Raw genomic sequence first — 24,346 nt, 5'->3', positions numbered from 1 at the left:
TATATTAGGGCTCCCTCTGGATCGACGTCGAATCGAGCGTTTTTCGCGTAACGTTTCGACGTCGATCCGAGCTCGATTTTCGACGTCCACTGGATGTTGACTGTCGGAAATCGACTTAGATTTCTACCTGGGATGTAAGTCAGAGAGTTTTGGGTTGGGTCAACCCATATAGTACGTCCAATATTGAAAATTTCGGCGAGCGGTGAAAGCGGTTAAATTCTACATAGAAAAATAAAGAAATTGGCATAATATGCGATTTTTTACATATTTTTTGACGACGCTACAGTATTGTAACTAAAATATAGAAAATATACCATGTTAATTAAACGGGAAAAAGTAAGTGACTTGAGGCACGGGTTAATATTAAGATAGAGCTTTGAAATTTTGTCAGGATTTTTTTTTATTTATTTGGAACCATTCTAGAGGGTGCACTCATAAAAATTCACCATTGACCTTTTTAAGGGCCACCCTATTACACATATTGACATATATAAGAGTAGTGACGGTGAGCAGTACGGTGAGCAGTAGTCCGCCGTCAAAGAAAGCCCCTATTAATCGATGGAAGCAACGTAGACTGTTTTTATACATTATCTTGTAAAAAGAAAAAAGTTAGAGTGTTGTGTCCTAGTGTATAAGGCAATTGAAAATCATATAAATAAACAGATAAAATAATAAAAAAAGCAATATTGTGCCCGAGGCTTATACTAAAACAGTGAGAATAAATAAATTTCGCTTGGGTAAATTTGTGGTTGAGGAAATAATGGCAGCAGCTGACTCATCAACCAACGACAGCCTTTATCCAATTGCAGTTTTGATAGATGAATCATAAAATGAAAATTTACTAGTAAGTACAATAATTATTATTTTTGACAATAGTACCAAAGTTTTTTATGTTTAAAAAAAAAACAGCTTGATCTTAGTCAGCAAGTATTTGTAACAGTGAGGTTACAACTACGGCGGTTTTTTTTTATTAATTTCATCATATCAGTTGATCGACAATTGTTTGAAACGATTGTTTAAAATGTAAATATGATAAAGAATTTATTTTATTTCAATTAATAAATATATTTTTATTTTATAGCTGCGATTTAATTCAATCGAAAAACTTTCAACGATTGCCTTGGCACTTGGTGCTGAACGTACTCGTAGTGAGTTGATGCCTTTTTTGACGTGGACAATGTATGATGGAGATGAAGTTTCATTGGCACTCGCTGAACAACTTCTAACATTCACACCACTCGTAGGTGGACTTGATCATGTTTATTGTTTATTGGTAAGTGTTTGAAAAAAAACGATAATTATTTAAATTGACATTCAACAATTTAACATTATTGATTAGACTATATAGCTTGATTAATTAATAAAAAATAAATACAAGCAAACTTTAAGTTTGTTTTTTACATGTTTAAATGAAAAAACTAACATACTCACTTTAACGTTAACTTGATTTTTTGTTTTTTTTCATAAAATCAATCATCTACTTGAAAAAATATTATTTAAACGTCAAAAAAAAAAAGAAAAAAAAATAAAATAAAATATTACATTCAAGTAAATAAGTCAGACAATAATAAACTTATCGATGTATTCATTTACATCAATTGTAATTGAAAATAATGAATTTCAGCCACCACTTGAAGCATTGGCAGCTGTTGAAGAAACAGTTATACGTGACAAAGCAATTGAATTGTCGCGTAATATTGCAAGTCAACACAGTCCAGCATATCTTGAAGATCATTTTGTTCCATTGGTATACAACGTTTGGCATCTGGTGATTAATTTACGTCAAGAACATCAGCATGTGGTTTAATAAGTTTATGTTATCCACATGTAAGTGGTTCTAGTGATGAGGCCAGTTAGAAGCGGACGGAAAGAAGAAGGTCCTTTGAGAAATCAATCTATGGGAGATTCTGAAATAGATTCTGGAGATTCTAAATATATACATCCATAATTATAGAATTTTTCTATCGCTCTATTTTTTTCTGTTCTTTTTATGTATTTTTCATTTGTATCGTCTATATACAATATTGTATATTGTAACCATATTTATATGACTGAAATGATAAATTATTATTAAAACCTTGTTATTTATGCATATTTTCAGATTATTTTCAATATAAACGAATTTATACAGTCATTTTTTTACTGTGATATATAATCATATAATTAACCGCTAACAAACCGCTAACCAACCACAAATAAACTGAGTTGAATTAACCGCTAACGAACCACTAACAAACTCTAAATAAACTATGAGTAAACCATAAATGCTGACCCGAAAAGTTAGTTTCTGGTTAGTTTTTGGTTAGTTATTTTAATCTAAAATATTTGGGTTTGAACAAGGTTTATCAACGGTCAATTAACGGTTAGTTCTACTTTGTTTATATTTAGGTTTAAAAATGGTTTGTTTGCGGTTTTTTTTGCGCACATTCCAACCTTGAGACGACCGTTTAATAACGGTTCATAAGGGGTTGGGTCGTGCCGTTAGGGATGCATCATATTACCAGTGCTTTGAGTAGTACTTTTTTTTATGTTTTGCAACACCAAGTTGTTCACGGAAATTTGGTGATCCAGCTCAACTTATTTTAAAAACATCACAGTAATGTAATTGTTGAAGTTTTAATAGTTGTTTTGATCACGTACTTTTCATTCCGTCACTATATCCAAAGAATTTACGCATACAGCCTTGCCAACCTCTACTTTTTTCATTTGTTAAATTGCTATTAGCACTTTCTTGAGTACCGTTCATTTTTTCTGTACTATAAAGCGCTGCATTATATCCAGAATATAGTATACCTGCTGGTTCTATGAAAAAAAAAAAAAAAAGAAAATAATGATTTAATTCACACTAAAAAAAAAAAATCATTTTGTTTTTAAATTTATAGCTGGTAATTTTGGTACGATAAATCAATATCAACCAACTGCTAAACACAAAAATAGTTGAAGAAATACCATGTATTGAAGAAGTACCAGAAAGAACAGGTAATGATATGAAAAACGTAGCTAAGAGAGAAATGATAACTTTTAATTGTAAACCTTATGAATGTAGATTCAATGATCCAAATCCCAAAGATATCCTTATATAAAAAGGATATTGAAGCCTCTCTTCGAGCTATTTGATTGGCTGTTCATGATAATTCATTTATTTTTGTTTAATTGATTAACGTTTTATTTTGTTTATCCGTTGCTATGTGTACCCGTTGTTATTATATTTTTTGCTTATATATGTGATGTTTTGTCAATGATGTAAGAAGGTGTAGTAAATAGTAAGAAGTATGTATGTAATAAAAAAATAAAAAAATTAACAATTTTCATTAATTCTTCAGCAATATTTGCCATAATAAATTGATATAATTATGAAAAATATTGCTGAAAAAATAATTTAGATAACGAATTAATTTATTTGGCTATCAACGTTTGCCATATTTAATTAGTTAAATAGCTATTGGCAAATGTTGCAAAAGAAAGAATGTAAGCAAAAAAATTAATTTATAATCTAGTTGAATTTCACATCAATATTTTTATATTAAATTAGAATTATTGTGTCAAATAATTATGGCAAATGTTGTTAAGAAAAGAATGTGACTAAATAAATTAATCCGTAGTCTAAATAAATTCCTCAGCAATACTTCCTATATTTAATTAAAATTTTTGTGTCAAATGGCTGAGGAATTGATCTAGACTAATAATTAGTTTATTTGTTATTCTTTTTTTTTCTACTATATACTCGAAAAGAAAGAGTAAATTATAAATTGGGAGATATCGTGAATTTTAACGTAATGATCGAGATCAAAAATTTCTTACTACAACTTTCTTACATCATTGACAAAACATCACATTAATAGCGCGCCAATTGGTCTAGTACATATGAAAGGACGTTGACATAGGTTTGTCTATAACAATAAGTGAATTCAATTTCGATCAATAAGATGTTAATTGAAAACCAAATTTAAACTATCATAAAATGGCTGAAGAAAAATTAAGTAGACAACGTTAAAAATATTTTTAAAAAAGGGAAGAAATTCCTCAAGTGGGTAGAATAGTTAATGAAGCAATGTTACATAGTAATCCTTTATCTGTCATGCAAGAAGAATTTACAAGGTATTTTTTTTGGCTTTTTAATTCATTATAATTATAAAAAATATATAGATACTAAATACATTAATGAAAAATTTATAAATAGATATATTGGCTATTGGTGGCAGCCAAAATCAACATATGGAATTTATAGGATTGTCTATGAAGAAGTTGATGAAAGTGATGTTAAAATTTTTTGTTTTCCATCATCGAGTCTCAATTCTTGTGAAGTTGATGAATTTAGATTTCCACGTGCTGGTGCATCAAATGCTAAGAGTAATTTAAAAATGGTACAATTTCGTTTTTTTGATGCACTTCAAATAGTTGATATTGAAATATTAGAATTACAATATCCTTTACATACAATGTTTCCTTGGATGGAATATTTAGTACGTGTTGGATGGACACCAGATGCTCAATAGTAAGTTTATTAAATAAATTAAAAAATAATTGTTCAATAATAATATGATGATAAATAAATTGATTCAATTTTTCTTTTTTTCTTTTTAGTGTTTGGGTACAACTTTTAGATAGAAAACAACAAAGAATTAAATTGGTACTAATATCACTTGATAATTTTTGTGAACAACCAAATAATATATATAATTCAGATAATAATCATACACCTACACATACTTAATACATATCAGCATCAAGTGTACAAGTAATTCATTTTGAACAAAGTACAGTATAGATAAATGTTAATGATTTATTATATTTTTTACCATCTGATGATTCAAAAAAAATTAAATTTTTATGGGGAAGAAACAAAATATATGCATTTATATTTAACAACATCAAGTATAGCAGGTTCAAATAATGACATTAAAGAACCACTTGTTAGAATGGATAGTATTTGATTACAACCACGTGTTATATCAAAAATAGCAATAACAACTGGTAAATGGCAAGTACTTGGTAGAAAATTATGGGTTGATGGAATTAATCAAATTGTTTATTTTACTGGTTTACGGGAGGGACCACTTGAACAACATGCATATGCTGTATCATTAAAAAGACCACTTGAAATAAGATTATTAACAAGACCAGTTATGATAGTTTATATTTTAATAAATTATGCGACATAATGGTTGCTGCATACAGTTCGATAAATCATTACAAACCAACATACATACATTACCAACTTGTCAAGTACTTAAAATATCACAAACAGATTGGACCGTTGAACTAGGCCATATCCAAGACCATTTCGAATGGATGTTTCCAAGTTTACGACGACGATTTGATAATTACTGTAATATTAAATGCTGTTACTTCCTTAAAATCTGGAAAATAAGTTGTTTTTAACATTGTATCAAGTACTGAAAAAGCATTAAAATTTGTATAAGATGCACCTCTGTTGAATCCATAAAAAAATCAGTTAAGCACCAGTACTTAAAACAGATACTTTAACTGTAACAAGATAGAAAAAAATAGTTAACATTTATTTTACGTTTCAATCCAATGACAATTTTTAATTTAGAAGAACTGGGTTGTCCAGATACAAAAATATTAGAGACAAAACATCCAGCAATACGATGTATGAATTCACATCCCTTATGCAGTTCTTACAAATGTGCATATAAAAATACAGAAAGACATAAATATTGGTATATTAAAACATTTTTAACAAGAGCCAAGTTGAAAATATAACTGAATTGACACAAAAAGATATTGCTGCACTTCAAGTAATGGCGATCATAAAATTTGCATCACATCAAATTGATGAAATTTGGGAAAAATTATTTGTAGAACAACGTTCAAATCCAACAATTTCAAAATTAGAGCGATGCGAAAAACATCCAATACAAAATCATTGTAAAGATGAAGTTGGAATATCTTACTACTACTACTGAAAAAAGATTGTTTAAAATGTAAAGAAGGAACTGACAATGGAGAATTTAATTTTATTATTGAATAAATAATGTAAAACTAAATTTTTTTTGAGTTGTTAATTTTTTAGAATTATCCTTCCTTCCTTTCTTAAAATATAAGATATCAAGAAAAAAAAAAAAATAATAAAGATTTGGTTTGTATAATAAAATAATAAAAACAAGTTTCGACAAGCTTTAACAAGTTTAAACAGGAAAAATAAAAAAAAAATTACATTCAAGTATTTAAAATACAGAAAGATTAAATTTTAGAAAATATTATAAAACATGCTCAAACAGAAATTATCAGCTTTTCTCAAAAAAATATTTTTCATATCTATTGTTATAAATTCCATAAAAAAGATTATAGGATTAAAAGATCAATAGATTAGAATAATAGAAAGTAAAAAATATTTTCTGAGAAGAAGAAATTTTTTAAAATCTCTTAAAAACTTTTAGTGAATAGAGGGAAGGGAACGTTTTCGTTGGTGGGGGACACGAGATTTAGTATATAATCTCGTGCACAGAGACTAAACATCACTCTTCGTTCAGTCCATCAGCTGTAGTGCGCCCAGTCTTAGAAATCAGCAAGTAAGTTTTATCATATATTTATAAATTTATATTAACTTATTGATATCATCATTGTTTTTCAATTATTTTGTTAACTGAAAAATGACTTTGCCATTTACAGATATTAAAAATGGGTTTTGCAAAAGCAAAAAAAACTTCAGAAAGCTAACCAACGCAAATCATTGAAAGATTTAAAGAAAAAAGTAGTTTATAAAATTACTAAAGTAGCAAAATTCCCAACATCAAAGTATGGTCCAGCGCTAATAGTTGAAATCGACAATAAAAATTATGGATATCTACCAAAAAGATTTGCTACACATTTCAATTAAGATGATGAAGCTGAATATGATAGTGCTTATGAAGGTGAAGAAACATTCGTTGAAAAAGAATCGAATTATGATTTAATAAATGATTACTTGAACAAAATCAATAGTATACAGTGGGATTAAGATTGTGGTGGAAAAAAAGTGAAGTCTGACTATAAAATCGGCAATGTGAAAATATACTTTAATGATAACGAATTGAATATTTTTGATACATTCTACACATTAGGACCAGGATTAATGGAATTATTATTTATGAAGTCACCAGATAAAAGAAATATCACTGATATCGATGGAAAAAATTATGGTGAAATTATCAATAATACAAACATCATCATCAATACCCCAAATCTAATAAACCAATAAAAAATCCTGCATTCAAGAAATATATTGATTTTATGGCATGTCATAATTATAATGAGCATTATTGTACTGGATTATTACCAACGGTTATGTCTGTTAGAAAACAAAATCCCTCTAGAGTCAATTATATCTACTGGGATGATCCAAATAAACTTGTTGATCGATTACGATTATTAACAGCTTCGAGAGCAGCTGGTAATCCGAATCATGATAATAAATTATGTCAGTTATTAAAGAGTTGAGAGAGAGTGGATTACTATATTAATAAAAAATGATGAAACAGTTGCTGAAGCAACTGTGCCTGCCCTGCGGGGGGAATTTTAATTTCTTTATTGAAATTCGTGATTACAAATTTATTTTATTCTCTATTGTTACAATGATTACTCTTACAACTAGTATCTTTACTTGGTTTATTAAATTTTTTTTATTCAAATTTTATTTTACTTTATAATCACTGTCGTCTGCTAATGTTATTGTTCTTTTTTTAATAACCATCTTGTCATTGTTTATATAAATTCTACTTCATTCATTGCTATTATGACTGCGGTCATATCTATATAATAACATTATCACCATTGAAAAATTTTTTTTTTTTTTTTTTTTTTTCTGCTAAAATAATTTTAGCAATATGCAGATGAATTATTTGGTAGATGATTTCTTGTATTTTTTCAACTCGAAGTTATTCTTTATTATATTTTCATTTTCCTTATCGTCTTCGAATTTTATATAAGCCTCTACCGGTATCATTATTCCTTTATTAATAATAATTATTCATTGACGGGTATTGTTTATTAACTTTTCTCACTAATCCTTCAGTAATCATATATATTTTTCCTCACTGAGGCATTTTTTTTACTATTTTTTTCCACGCATTTGCGGTGGTAAAGTGAAATATTATCTCACTCTCCGCTCTAGACGTCTTTTTCACTTTACCGTGCGTAACTTTTATTTTACCGGAAGCGTGACGTTCATTTTACCGTAAAAATCATTTTACCGAAAGTTTCGGTTAAAGTGAAAAAGACGTGTACAGCGAAAAGTGAGATAATAATTCACTTTACCACAACAAACGCGTTTAAAAAAGTAGAAAAAAATGCCCACGTGAGGAAAAATATATGTGAGATTAGGGGGTTAAGCAGGATTTTATCAATCGCTCCGTCTCAGGCCTCACTCGCAGCGTATGATAAAACCCTCTTTTACCCCCTAGTACCACAATATACTATTGTTTAACTAGAATGTTTAATAATTTATCATTTGTTAATAATTTTCCTTTTTGTTTTATACATTTTATTAATAACGGTACCTCAATCAATCCATGATATTTATTTGCAGCTTCTCCAAAGAACAATACATCTTATTTTGTCTCTTTCATCACATATCCATCGTAAATTTTTTACCAGTTTCTCGTTTCTTTTTCCATTCCTTTATTTCACTTGTATTTATAATTCGTGCCCGAATTGTATCACTGTATGGAAATTTTAATTCAAATTTTCATGTAAATTATATTCATTTCTAATTTTTGACTTACCATATTGTGGTTAATTATAAATTTGTTACTTTTGTAGTTTTCTTTTTCATCAATGTATTTTTTGTTGTGTTTTTATCACTGTTTTATTTTTTTTTCTTCATTTTTGGATTGTTCCCTTCCTGTTTTCTTTGACCCATTCCGATTTTATTGTCTTATGATTTTAAAAATTTCGTTGTATCTGTTTTCAAATTGGTTAAAAATGATATATGTTTTTTTTTTTTGCTATTGATGATGTGATTGTCGCATTAATTTTGTTTTCATTTTCATGTCATTAATTTTTGGTTATTGTTTGTAGTTTTTAATTTGACTGAAATGGATTCTGATTATTCTCCACATCATTATATCTTAGGTCACATATATTGTATTATTTCCCTTTGTTTCTTTTTAAACTTGTCATTTCATTTTTATTTTTGCGATTTATTCGATAATTTCTCTTAGATTTCCATTCGCATATTAGGAGGGGTAACATAATTGAAATCGTATTGTTTTTAATAAATTCAGTGATTTTTCTTTCATATTTTTCCTTATTTATCATATTTTTCCATGATATTTTGCCATATTTTTCTTTATATTTACTGTTATTTTCCATATTTTTTTTTATATTCGGTAAGTTTTCCTGGATATTTACAGCGATTTCTTCTTTATTTTCACTGATATTTTCCCATATTCTTCTTTATATTCAGTGATTTTCTTTATTTTCCTTTATATTCAATGATATTTTTCATATTTATCGTATTTAGATTAAGGGACTTAGAAATTTTCAGGGGGGGGGGGGGTCCAAATGAAAAGCGAAAACAATAGGAAATTAAAATTCTCTAAGAAGAAAAAAAAATTAATCAGTCAGTTTAAGACGTTGTGCGTGAGTAACACGCTCCAGCAAGAAAAAATTTTTTACGACGTAAAGTTGACATTTGTGATAAGGATAAAACGTGGCACGCTGATCTTGTTGAAATGATTAAACATTCAAAGGTCAATTCTGGATACAATTATATTTTAACAGTTATTGATATTTTCTCAGAATTCAGCTGGGCTGTTGGACTCAAAAATGAAACTGGAAGAAAGGTATCAGCAGCAATGGAATCAATATTCAAGAAAGGTCAAATAAGTAAAAATCTTCATGTGGATCAAGGAACAGAATTTTATAATTCATCATTTGAAACAATGTTAAAGAAATATAACGTTCATATGTATACAATATTTACTCATTTAAAAGCATTAATAGTTGAAAGGTTCAATAAAACACTAAAAAACAAAATGTTTTTTTAATTTAGCGTGCAAGAAAATTATAAATGGTTGAAATTGCTGCCAGAATTAATTAAAAAATATAATAATACAAAACTCGCACAATTAAAATGAAACCTGTTGAAGTTGTTGGTAAAAATAAAGAAATACTGAAACAGACTGTATTTAAAAGTGTTATAGTCGATTTAAAACATAAAGATTTTATAGTATATTGTGCAACAAGGACGCAATGTGAGTGATTCTCGCACAAAGCACACACACGAGGCATCATCTGTGTGTGCTCACTCACATGACGTCCGCGTGACACATTATTTTTTGGCCGAGTGGGCGGGAAACACCCGTTTGTCGCCCGCAATCTGAGGGCGACAGAGACATACGTTGCGCCACAAATTTAGGGCGACAAACGGGAAATTTCCGCCCGCTAGGCCAAAAAAAGATTTTTTTTCTGATGCTACAAAAATGTTAAATAGTCAGATAGCTCTTATTTCACAAGATAAAAATGCACTCAAAGTCAATACTGTATTAGCTATGGACTACGAAGTTGAAAAACCCTTAGATAATAGCGTAAAGGTTGAAACAAAATATTCCAGTGAAGGCAGTTTTGAGGTTTTACAATCATCAGATCTAATCCAATTATTTGAAAAAAATTTTAAACATTTCATAGAAGATGTTGAGGAAGATGAATTAAAAGGAATTTCTGAAAAACAAAATGAGTTGAAAATTAATATTTATGGAATAGAGAATGCAATAGAGAATAGAGAATAGAAAATGTCATATTTGCAACAGAAATTTCACAAAAAATGACGTTAAAGTACGTAATCATTCACATTTTACATCAGAAAATCTGAAAAACCAGTTTCAAGGTAAACTTGATATACTCGGAATCAATAAAGAAAGGTATATTTCATTCACAAAATCTGTCAAAGGTACCAGAATAAAATTCAGATTCATCGACTCATATAGATTCATGACTTGTTCCATAGATTCATTATTAAATAATTTAAATGATCATGAACAATCAATAACAAAAAGTTTATGTAAAAATGATCATGAATTCAATTTAATTATAAAGAAAGGAGTATTTCCATATGATTATCTTGATAAATAGGAAAAATTTGATGATTCAACACTTCCATCAAAAGATCAATTTTATTCAAAATTAAGTAAAGAACATATTTCAGATAAAGCTTATGCACATGCTCTAAATGTTTGGCAACAGTTTGATATAAAAACCCTGGGAGAATATTCTGATTTATACTTACAGACTGATGTCGCTCTTTTAGCTGATGTTTTTGGAAGCTTCAGAGCTGATTCTTTAGAAACATATAATTTAGATCCAGCACATTATTATACACTACCAGGACTTAGTTTTAGTGTAATGTTGAGATATACTAAGATTGAACTGGAATTATTTACTGATCCTGAAATAATGTTGTTTATTGAGCAAGGTATAAGAGTTGGTTTATCACAAGTGTCGAATCGATATAGAAAAGCAAATAATCGATATATGGGAACCGAATATAATCCTGAGGAAGATGGGCATTTTTAATGTACTTTGATTTGAATAATATGTAAGGAGCAGCAATGAGAGGATGTATTCTAACTTGTGAATTTAAACGGATTGATAACTTTGATATTCCTATATTAAATCCAACTGCTGATCACTCGAAATATGGATACATTCTTGAAGTTGATTCAGACTATCCTGCAAGTTTACATCATCATAAAAATTTTCGTTAGCACCAGTACGCGAAAAACCACCACTAGAAACCAGTAAAACTCCAGAATTATTAGCAACTCTAAACAATAAAAAAATTTATATTATCCATTAGAGAAATTTATAACAATATTGCTTTTTAGGGATGATTATTACTAAAATTCATCGTGTTCTAACATTTGAACGAAGTTCATGGCTTCAATCATATATTGATCTTAATACAGAGTTACAAAAGAAAGCCCGTAGTGCATTTGAAAAAGATTAGAAAATTATTGATCAATGCAATTTATGGTAAATTTCTAGAGTCTGTAAGAACTCGTGAATCAATAAAACTTGTACAACAATATGGTAGTAAAGGCGGAGCAAGATTTTATATCTCAATGCCAAACTTCCATAGTCATTTAATTATATTTCTTTAACATTGTTTAAAATGATGAATTATAAAATTCTGTTCCTCGATCCACATGAAGATGACTATGGAAGTTTGGCATTGAGATATAAAATCTTGCTCCGATCTTTTATGATCATCTAAATTATTTAATAATGAATCTATGGAACAAGTCATGAATCTATATGAGTCGATACATCTGAATTTTATTCTGGTACCTTTGTCAGATTTTGTGAATGAAATATACCTTTCTTTATTGATTCCGAGTATATCAAGTTTACCTTGAAATTGGTTTTTCAGATTTTCTGAGGTAAAATATGATTACGTACTTTAACGTCATTTTCCGTAAAATTTCTGTTGCAAATATGACATTCTCTATTCTCTTTTTTCTTTTCTCTATTCTCTATTCCATAAATATTAATTTTCAACTCATTTTGTTTTTCAGAAATTCCTTTTAATTCATCTTCCTCAACATCTTCTATAAAATGTTTAAAATTTTCCTTAAATAATTGGATTAGATCTGATGATTATAAAACCTCAAAACTGCCTTCACTGGAATATTTTCTTTCAACCTTTACGCTATTATCTAAAGGTTTTTCAACTTCGTAGTTCAAAGCTAATACAGTATTGACTTTAAGTGCATGTTTATCTTGCAAAGTAAGAGCTATCTGACTATTTAACATTTTTGTAGCATCAGAAACTCAGTAGATTGTGTATCAAGGGCGCAATGTAAGTGCTCGTCTCTTGCACTCAGCACACACACAGATGATGCAGAGCCGACGGGGCACGTAGACGAGGGCGGCCGAAGGTAAGTCAAGTGCCCCGTGGACTCTGCATTATCTGTGTGTGTGCTGAGTGCAAGAGACGATCATTCACATTGCGCCCGCGTAACTCATACTATTTTTTGGCCGAGCGGGCGGGAAACACCCGTTTGTCGCCCGCAATGTGTAGGGCGACAAAGATATGTTTCGCGCCACAAATTTAGGGCAACAAACGGGCAATTCCAGTCCGCTAGGCCAAAATAATATGTGTCACGTCGACGTCATGTGAGTGATCCTCTCTTGCACTCAGCACACACACACATGATGCCTCGTGTGTGTGCTTTGTGCAAGAATCACTCACATTGCGTCCTTGTTGCACAATATACTATAACATCTTTATGTTTTAAATCGACTATAACACTAGTCTTCATTCTGTTTGTAATACAATCTCCAAGTCTTGCCATTCAATGTAATTTTCGGTAGTATCGTTTGATATATCAACTGTTAAAGATGCACCTGCACTTCGTACTTGCAAACTTTGTAATCTCAATAAATAACCTGTCAGTATTTCCACGGTTGCCTGAGTGCATTTTTTATGTGGACCTGACAGACGTGCACATGATTTATTATAATTTGGAATATCTCTACTTAATGAAATAATTGTGGAATTGATTTGATCGTGATCCGTGTCCTTCCAAACGTTCAACTATTTTTTGATATTCCTTTCGACGCAGTCTGCATTGTGTGTTTGTATCCATTTTATTCTAATATTTTTTCAACAGCCTATGAAAAAATCGAAGATATTAATGTTAAATAATAGCATTTAAAAATCTGAGGATTATCCAATTAAAACATTTCAAAAATATTGCAAAGATATTGAAATTTTAAAGGTCATGTTACTTTTTTAGAGAAATATTGACCTGGTGCAAAAAATATTAATGTCAAATGATAGCTGGTGGAAATCTAAGAATAAAAGACTCAAAAAATTTTAAAAATATTCAAGGATTGCAAAGATATTGACGGATTACTAAAATTTCGAAGGTAATGTTACTTTTTTCGAGAAATATTGATGCCAAATGATAGCTGGTGAAAATCTAAGAAAAGAAGACTCAAAACATTTCAAAAATATTCAAGGATTGCAAAGATATTGACGGATTACAAAAAAATTCGAGATTATGTTTCATAATAGAAAACTAATGATCTGTTGCAAAAATATTATTGTAGAATGACAGCTAGTGGAAATCTTAGGATAGTTTGTAATAAATTTTATAAAATATCTGAGGATTATAGAATAATTGATTGATATCTAAATTGAGGTTAAGACTTACCTGATATTTTGTATGAATTTATACTGTCCTAGCAGCGAAACACAGTGTGTTGAGAGAACACATTTTTATAAACTACTAGCGATACTTACACAATGAATAAAACCAAAAACATTGAGAAAAATGTAGCTGAGTCAAAATGATTCTAACCAATAAAAATGCAACAGAAAATTTCATATGAAAAAGATCAAAAATTATTTTAACAAATCAATATAAAAATAATAGTTACAAGAGAAGATAAAAAACCTGAGGATGAGGATAGGGATTAATAAAAAACAATAAAAACAATATATTTCAAAAATTTCAAAACAATTTATTTAAAAAAAAAAAAGTAGTCTCTCAACCACATTGGAAGACTATTTGAAAAAAAAACCAGAAACTTAGAAAAAATAACGAAGTTCCTTTGCCGGGAATCGAACCCGAGGCTTTTGCTTTCCGGGCAAACGCCTCGACCACTAGACCACAGGACTTCTTATTTTTTCTAAGTTTCATCAAGTTAACTCCGACGTCCTTCTATGCGTCAATTCATTTTTTGAAAAAAAAAAAAAATCCTACCTTTTCTCGAACCTTCACGTGGTATGTAGCAACAATTGAAATAATCTACATTCTCCAACCGCCCATACAACTCCTCCGGATCAAGAATAACTGTATCAGCATCATCGTCATCATCATCATTGTCATCCTTGAGTTCCATTTTAGGCTGTTGTTTCTCTTCTTTTTTGACAACATCATCATACTCCTTGTCATGCTCTTCTTTTCTGACAGAAAAGAATTGAGAATTTATAAAAATTAAAAATTTATAAAAATCTAAAAAAATAAATTTATAAAAATTGAAAAATTTATAAGAATTAAAAATTTATAAAAAATTAAAAAATTTATGAAAATTAAAAATTTATAAAATTAGAAATTTATAATAATTAAAAATTAAAAATTTATAAAAATCTGAAAAAATAAATTTATAAAAATTCACGAAAATTAAAAAATTCATACAAATTACCTTCAGGACTACTACTAATAAGATTTTACAGTATCGACAGTCGGTTCAATTTAAAACAAAAAAAAAAGTGAAGAAAAAAAAAATTTTCACAAAAATAAAAAAAATGATCATACAGTTGCTGAAGAAAATATCGATAGTATCAGATATCGATGTTATCAAGGCGATACTATCGGGACGGATACTATCGGACCGATATTTATAAAAAAAATAAAAATAAAGGTTATGTATAGTTAAATAGACAATAAATTTGGCAACAAGTTATCAACAAATGACAGATATTTAACAACAATTTAACAAGTGACAAGATGAGTGAAAGTGTAACGTAGACGAGTACAGTAAGTACAAAAAATTAATAATTCGTATTATAATAATCATATTTTTTTTGCAAACCAAAGACATTTATTTATTGGTTTATTAATTATTATTATTTATATAATTATATATCATGTACTCTGTGTAGCTTTTAAAAAATAATATTCCCTCAACGACACAACTACTGTATCGTCAAGAAAAAAATTTTGATAATTATAATGTGGGATTTTAAATAAACTGGTGCTTTAAATTATTCCTTCATCCTATCCTGCATATTTTAATTATTTTTTTTTTTTGTTAACAGATTATTTTGGGGTTGTATGTTTTAAAAAACAGTACATCATGGCATGATAAAAAAAGAATTAATAAATAAAATTTATTGAAAAACTATCGATATTTTTATTATTTTTCCGATAATATTATTTCCGATAGCATCGTTATATCGACATTTTTCACCCGATAGTATCGCCCGATATATATTTTATTTTTAAAACGCCGATAGTATTTATATCGATACTTTTCAGACTATCGCCCAACCCTAGTGTCCACCATGGTTGAGATTAAAGGACTTAGAAAATTTTTTAGGGGGGGTGTCTACTATGGTTGAGGGGGTTCAGAAGAAAAGCGAAAACAATAGGAAATTAAAATTCCCTAAAAAAAAAATGCTTATTTTGGGTCATATGTCTAATTATGGATTATAGGAAAGTCATTATAGATTATGGGCTCAAAGTTGAAATTATGGGAAAAATCCCATAATTATGGGGTGGTTGGCAACGCTGCTTCAGGTAGCATGTCTTTAAAATCATTTCCCTCTGAAGAAATGAAAACAGAACAAAAAAGTTTAACAAGTTTTCCAAAAAAAAAGCTACCAAAATTTTCTAAAAAAAAAAAAAGATTACCAGTATATGCTGGCTCCACGACTGCTTGTTTTCCGCCAGAGCCTCCAGGAGTTGCTGCAGCAGAAGAACGGAGTATCATGGCTGCGACTCTATCAATCATCTTGTCTCTTATTGAAGATGGCAGTGCTCTTAACCGCGTGCGTACATTATTCTTTAGAGTTCTTTTATGCAGCAAATCTCTCTGAAATTAAATAATAAAGAATTAATAAAATAATAAAAGAATTAATATAATAACCTGCAAAATTATAATGAAAATAAATTAAAAGAAAATACAATCAAATTGATAAGAATAACAAAAAAAGATTAGTGAGAACACATGTGAGTGATGCAATTTTCTCATGCATGCGTTCTAACCTATCTTTTTTTGTTTTTCATATCAATTTTATATTATCTTTTATTTTATTTATTCTTTTTATATAATTAATTAGCAGTTTTTCTATTGCATTTTTTTCTTTGCAAAACACGTGCGTAAAAATTGCACACATGTTCAGCAAAGAAAAAATTATAATAAAAAAACCTACATTACCTACACATTACCTACACTAATTTATTAAATGAAAAAAATGAATAAAATCAAATAAATTAAAAGAAAATACAATAAAATATAAAATTAATAAGAGGAAGAAAAAAGATTGGTTGAAACACGTGTAAGAGATGCAATTCTGAAGCACATGTTCAACAAAGATAAAATATAATAGAAAACCACACCAATGAATAAATAAATAAATACAGAAAAAAAAATAAATAATAGAAAATAAATTAGTTGATAAAATCAAAATAAATGACTTACCCTTCGTTTATTAATCCCTCAACTTATCTTATATTTTTTTTACAACTTTTTATCGAACAACCGCACAACTCAAAGAACCGAACTTGAAGAAAATCGTTTGAGAAAAACGTAGAAATGATTCGCAAGGCATAGAACAAAAAAATAACATGACTGCAGCGCCCTTTTGCCCTGAAGGTAAAACCATGATTGTTTTACCGATATATTTCGCAGGAATTCAAAAATTCGAAAATTCAATATGCCGTCTTCTAACCAATAATAATTAAAAAAAAAAAAACATGATGACGTTTTCTCAAAAATAATAATAATAATATTTCAAAAACATTATTGACGTCTCATGAAAAACCAATATGGCGTTTTATGGAAAAACAGTATGGCGTCTTATGGGAAAATCGAAACACTCCATGCTTTAATTAATTAATGAGAGGACCCCTGCTGCGATTTGTCCTAATTGCTTAATTAATTGATCTAATTAATTAATTTAAGGACCCCTGCAGCATCAAAAGGGTTCAATTAATTTGCGGACCACTAAGGCGATTTGTCCCAATTAAATTAATTCACGGACACGTAGGTGAGGTCTCGCGGATTCCGCGAAATTAACCGCCGATCACAGCGGCAGTCCAATTCACAGGGCATTACAATTTAGTGCTTTTTTTCTCCACTGACGGCGCTTGTGAAGCTTTTGTATATAAAATCTATATAAAAAAAATTTTACAAGCGCTATCAGCGGCAAAAATAGCCCTAAATTGTAAAAAATTTGCCCTGTAAATTGGACTGCTAGGGTCGCAGGTCTTACAGCGGGAGGGAAGTGGCACAGTGGGGAGAGGGTGTTCCAGAACAGTCCTATGTACACTACTACCATACACACTAGATTTGTCAAAGGAAAAGAATACATAAACTAAAAGTGTATCTGATGAATGTCATATTGAACGCGGGATTTTTATTGTGGGTAGATGTATATGGATGGGATCAATAAGACGGGGACACGAAAATGCGAGGAAGATACATCAAAATGGCAGTAAGAATAGAAAGAAGCACTCCAAGCTACCTATGAAAGAAAGAATCTGGACAACTTGATATAAGAATGACAGCAAGGAAAAGGGCAATCATGTACATGCTAAAGTCCTGAACATAGAAAAAGACAGACTGTCACGAATATGATTAAACGAAATCGTAAGAAGCATAATTAACAAAAATGCGTCTTCTTGGAGAAGAAAAATCAAGAAATTATGCTAGAAAATATTGATAGAAGAAGACTCTAGGGAGGCAAAGGAAATAGAGATAGGCGATGATGTATATGAAATAAAGAGAAATTTATCACACTGAATCTAGCGTCCTCGACTCTAGCGTCTAGCAGGAGTGAGCGCGAATAGAGTATAACCAGACGTATGTGCATGCATGAAAAAGCCATTCAAAAATCCGTATCTTTTTTAATAAATTTTCGAACAACTCCTAGGATAGCCTAATTTGTTAATAATTTATTAAACTCATTTATAAAAAAAAACAATCTGTAAAAAATTATCAAGAGGAGCTTACACAAAAAAAAGGGGGGAGGGATTTAATGATCAAAATCATGATACTCTTCATCAACAACAACGACAACAATAACAACAGCAAAACCATGATTTGTATGATCTTTTCGAGTCTGATGTCGAAATTATTTATGATTCATTTTATCATTATCAACAACAACAACAAAAACAATAACAATAACAATTTAATATTAGAATTTATTAAAATTATTAGTTTTTATTGTTTTTTTTATTCAATATTATATTTCCAAGTTATGTTAATGAAAAAAAAAGGTTCTGTTCAATTGAAAGAAAAACTCTTCTATTACTATGAACATGTTCTGTTAATATAAATATTTATAAAAGAATTTTATGCTATTTTATTTATAATGTATTAATTAAACTCTTTTTCCAGATTTTTTTTTTGAGAATCATAATTAACAATGAATAAATGAGCGAATGAGTTTACTCAAAAGAAAACCGAAAAAGACCGCTATTTTGAAATATAATAATGCAACGAGAAATTGTTCAATCACTCTTTGTTACAATTACTGAAGAAGTTTCAATTCCCTGTGCGTACAATAACACACACACATTTTTTTTTTGCATAGAATCGATTTTTATCAATCATATTGGTCTCTAACTATTTTGACTTTACTAGAGTAACACCTTAAATTAAACTCAACCTGTCGGGAATGTTGTCATAATTAAAAGATATTCGTTGTAATTACTTTTGATGATCACTCTATCTGAAGTGATATTATAGTCTAACTAGCGCCGCCGGCGGCTGTACACGGCCGCCACCGTTGATCATCGACCACAATGCTAATTCATGCGAAGATCAATGATTTCTGTTCATTACGCATCTGACATCTCTACCTCTGAACTACGACATGTGGAGAGTGATATCGTCCGATATCATCAGATAGCTGTGTGGTTGAGAGCAAAACTATCCCGACTCTCACTCAGTGGGTACCAGTTCAAACCCAGGTGCTACTTTTTTTTTTTTTTCAATCGATAACTGAGATTTTTTTTTTTAAATTGTATTTTGATTATAAAAGATTTGCAAATAATAATTTTTATCTATGTTTGAATGATTGAGCTTAACTGCTTTTTTGTCCTGACTTAATATATCAATACGAAAATGATAAAATTAATTATATAACTCGGTGTACACAAAATTTTTCACAGTATTTGATTCTCGTTGGCTGCCTAAATATATTTTAAGAGAATCCCATGATCGAACTGGTGATAAAGCTACATACAATTGACCATGATTGAAAATGTCCCTCCTTAGATCTATTCCAATCTTTTCAAAAGTTTGCCCTTGTGATTTGTTGATTGTCATAGCAAAAGCTAATTTAATTGGAAACTGACGTCTTCCAAACTCAAACGGATATGTATTATCACTATGCAAAACGATACGATTTATAAAAACGATGTCCCCCATTTTATCACCTGTCAAAACTTTACATTTTAACAAATGATTTGAGAAATCTAAAATTTGTAATCTTGTTCCATTACATAATCCTTCATTGACAGATAAATTTCTAATGAGCATAACAACTGTATATTGTCTTAATCGCAATTCATGGGGAGGCAAGTTTGGAGGATTTAAAGTCTCTAAATATTCAGGCAAAAGAGCGTCTCGAATGCCACCGTTTTCACAATTTTTAATACTATTGATGCTCGTATAAATTCTTTCTGTCGTTTTATCTAACAATTCAACAACTCTTATATTAATATCGTCAACATCGACGTTTCTGGCTGACAAAATAGTGCATTTTGCTAATTTATCAAATTGTTTATTGTTCATGATTTCCCCATAAACATCTTGAGCTATGTCAGCATCACGGGCTGCTAGACAATGTTCTGGTAAGTTCAAATCTGAATCATTGGAGTTCGCTGTGCCATCACCTACTGTTAACAAATATTTTGCAATTTCAACTTCTTCTGCTCGTGTACGCATGTTTTTAGTAAGAGTAAATTGTGTAAAATGTGGCCACAAATGCCTAAATTTTATTGAAAGGTCTACTAATTCACCACGTGTAGCGTTTTTTTTGACAGGCAATAACTGCCGAAAATCACCTCCAAGTATTGATATTTTACCTCCAAATGGTTCTTGTGAATTTGTTACGTCACGTAGTGAACGATTAACAAACGACAGGGCATGTTTTGGTGACATTGGTCCTTCATCCCACATAATGACATTCATATTTCTGCAGTAGTCTGCTTCTTTTGACTGTGTTTTAATAGTGAGCGACGAATCACTATACAGAGCAATAGGTAATTTAAATGTTTTATGAACCGTTTTGCAACGTGGAAGTAAAGTTGCTGCAATGCCAGTAAAAGCCATAGTTGTAACATTTTTCTTTTGACTTTGAAGTAAATGATATAAAGTCGTATAAATGAAAGTTTTTCCAGATCCACCTGGTCCGTTGATAAAAAAACATTTGGATGCACTGCTATTCCGATTCTCAGCTCTTTCTAAAATAATGTCAACTATTTCTCGTTGTTCTCCATTGAGTAGTTCGTACTGTCTCGATCCGATAACTCTATGCTGTTCAGGTGAAATTTCGCTATCATTCTCTTCAACTTCAGTGATATGTGGCATTGATGGAAAAATCTGCAAGTCTCGACTTTTCATTCTGTAATAATGTATTTATTCTTACATAGGCATTTCTGTAGGCCTGATTGAAAGGCATCGTTCTGGAGAAATCTTGTGATAACGCTTCTTTGAATTCTTCCCACAGCTCTTCTGGGTGAATAGGATGACAGTGTATTAAAATCCTTACAAATGAGTGTCTCAACTGTTGAGGCATCATCCAAACTTCAGCTTCATGCATAGCGTTTTTCCATTCATTATCATCTTCTATTAATCCCAAAGCCAAACAGGTGCTCATGAAGTTATCATACGTAATACCATTAACTGTTCTCAAATGTTCATAGCTTGTAGCTCCTGTAACACATGTCAAAAGGATTCTAAGATGGAACAATTCAGTTTGCGATGGACTCACGGAGTACATACGACCTAAAGTATAAAAATGACTTTTACGTGGTTCCCAAGTGTGAATAGATGCACCTGGTAATTTTTTATAGACATACTGAGTAGGTATTTCAGAATATGGAAGATATCTTGCTTGCGGATCGTGTCTATTCAAAGCAAAATAAGCAAGTAACATTGACTCTCTGTTGAGTGCCGTTTGAATTGCATCATTATTATCAATGTCTTCGATCATGACACTCTGCTGATTTGGTAAATGAACTGCTAGTCGCAGAACAGCATGACTTCGTCCATGCAATGAATAATTTAGAATACGTGCACATGCTTCTGGAGGACTAACGTATCGAGTTTCAATGTAATTACGAATTTCATCATGATGAATTTCATTTCGAATTTGATTCCCATTTGCATCAGATTCTTAAATCACAATAGCTGCAGCATCATGACCTTTATAAATATATTTATACAAATACTTCACAGCCTTAATGCTGGAGACAACTTCAACGTTTATATGGCAGTTAAGTTGCAGTAACAATTCTTTATTATGAGGTACTACGTGTCGATTATCAAAAGTAAAACCATCTTGACGACTATAAGTTTCATTGTTACGTCGCTTACAGAGAGGATAACCGTCTTCATCTAAAGTTGTTAAATTATTGAATGCTTTAGGATAGTGTTTAGAACAGCTTCCGGTTTCATCTAAGTACCAGTCTCCACATGGTCCATGAATCATATTTTTATTAACGATTTCATGCAATCGAGGATTTTGAATCGGATCAGGAACTTCAGCTGAAATGTATTTGTCCACAATTACTTGGTAATTCATTTTCAGCTGGATATTAAGAAGTATTCATCTGATAACTAATTTGACCCTGAATTTTAAAGCAAAATGGACCAGGCCTTCGTTTATTAAATAAAACTAATCTCGCACTAAATGACGCAAATGAAAAAGAACTATTCAAAGGACGTATATTGTCGTAAAAATGATTTGACATTGGATGTGTGCCAGTAAATAATTCTTTTAAAATTAATAGTGGCTCAGGCAAAGGATCTAGAATAACTTTTCCATGGCTACAACAATTATTGAATGATTTTCCTTTATTGATAACTTTCTCTGACTCAAAATGTTTTGCTTTACAATGTACATAATTTATGTTCATTGGCCCTTAATAATTTTCAAGTATTGTCGATTCATCAAAATCATTATTTAAAAGAGGTCTAATTATTCGAATATGGATATTCGGTAATTCAGTTATGTCAGTTATCACAGGTATATTTATATGAAGTGCATTACCAATGTCAGACTTTATTTTATCAGCAAGAAAACATGTAGGAATATCAGTTCTAATTACAAATTGCTGCTTTCTTTTTTTATGATAAGAGGATTGTGATTGTGCTTGAAAGTCTTCATTTATTTGAGTTTCATTAAAAGGTACAACCACATAATCATCATTTTTTATTTCTAATCTTTGTTTTCTTTTTCTTTGCCGACTGCTCAGCTGAGTGGCACTATCAACCTGTCTATTATTCTGCATTTTATTAGATGACTTGCATTCAATACGTAATAATTGTCTATTAAATCAAAAAAAAACTTATTTAAACCGTAAAAATTCTATTATCTCAATAATGTCTTTATTATATCTTCAAAAAAAACTATTCGTTATTATTTTATTTCAAATTGTCTATATTCGTTATCTTGATATTATTTATATTTTTCTCTTTACTTTTCTATTTGGTTGTAGATCTATTGGGCTCTTTTAACTGATTTTCTTGTAATCTTATTTAAAGTTAAGGATAAGGATAGTCAATGTATAGGATATTGTTACTGAAAGAAATAATCACAAATTATGATTAAAACAATATATTTTTTAATTATATGAAAAGTTTAAGTTTATAATAATTTCGGTGCCAACTGGTTAATAGAATAGACAGAATAATATATGCTGAAACGTCTTGAAAGCTGGCTCCTGAAATTGATAATAATATTTAATATCCTTGTGTTTGTCACTTCAGCTTTGGTGCTCCTGGAAATTTATTAACGAATTGAATGAATAAATGATTGACAAATGAGATTTAAAATAATTAATTTTTTTTTAGAAAAAGACAATGCAAAACGTACCTGAATAGAGGTTAGAATTGTCAAATTGATTCCTTTTGATGGACAATTAGGTGCTAGCAACTCAATAACAACAATTAACCGAGCACCTGTCCGAAAATGTCCTCAAATGTTTGTGAATTCTATGATTTTTGTGAAGGTTTGCTCATTTTAACAATTCTTTGCAATTAATAATATCTCAAATTCACGATATGCAATTGTCAGTTTGCTTACTGAACTAGTCGCTACCGAAATGGCCGTCGGCGGCCATTGCTCCCGAAACCTACCCCACGGTCCGTTGGTTGCCGTTATACACCAGCTGGCTTCCTCCTGGCGGTAAGAGAGGAGGATGGTGAGAAATCCTCGTTGATCCCATAGTAACTGAGGCTTATACTTTATCGGTGGAAAAATCAGTTACAAAATGGCTCCCAACGTGGGGCCTGCCATGGCAGGTTTCGAAGCGACACTCACGGCAAAATGGGGAGTCTGGTACGGTAGTTCCAACTTTTGCCGCATCAGGGCTCGGCGTTAGTGCGCTCCATTCTCATTGGTCATGTAAACCCCTCGCGTGATTGGTGGGGA

The 24,346-nt window shown here is 30.3% G+C and overlaps 2 protein-coding genes across 2 annotated transcripts; one reads left to right on the top strand and one right to left on the bottom strand.

Moving 5' to 3' along the window:
• Positions 1–561: 561 nt before the first annotated feature.
• LOC122849245 (serine/threonine-protein phosphatase 2A 65 kDa regulatory subunit A alpha isoform-like) lies at positions 562–2,018 on the top strand. The gene is made up of 3 exons (XM_044147923.1): positions 562–844; positions 1,082–1,273; positions 1,625–2,018. Exons 2-3 carry the CDS (start codon positions 1,157–1,159, stop codon positions 1,805–1,807), a joined length of 300 nt encoding a protein of 99 aa, XP_044003858.1. The 5' UTR covers positions 562–844; positions 1,082–1,156; the 3' UTR covers positions 1,808–2,018.
• Positions 2,019–13,261: 11,243 nt separating this feature from the next.
• On the bottom strand, positions 13,262–23,204 carry LOC122854854. Its single transcript, XM_044155911.1, has 6 exons — positions 22,964–23,204; positions 22,249–22,458; positions 21,417–22,086; positions 19,991–21,313; positions 14,774–14,917; positions 13,262–13,478 (listed from the first exon to the last, which is right to left on the bottom strand). The coding sequence occupies exons 1-6, from the start codon at positions 23,202–23,204 to the stop codon at positions 13,262–13,264; spliced, it is 2,805 nt and encodes a 934-aa protein (XP_044011846.1).
• Positions 23,205–24,346: the final 1,142 nt, after the last annotated feature.

This window comes from Aphidius gifuensis, linkage group LG1 (genome assembly GCF_014905175.1).
Source record: "Aphidius gifuensis isolate YNYX2018 linkage group LG1, ASM1490517v1, whole genome shotgun sequence".
Taxonomy (NCBI): domain Eukaryota; kingdom Metazoa; phylum Arthropoda; class Insecta; order Hymenoptera; family Braconidae; genus Aphidius; species Aphidius gifuensis.
The sequence above is the reverse complement of the archived record's forward strand: the minus strand, read 5'-3'. Positions and strand labels throughout refer to the sequence as shown.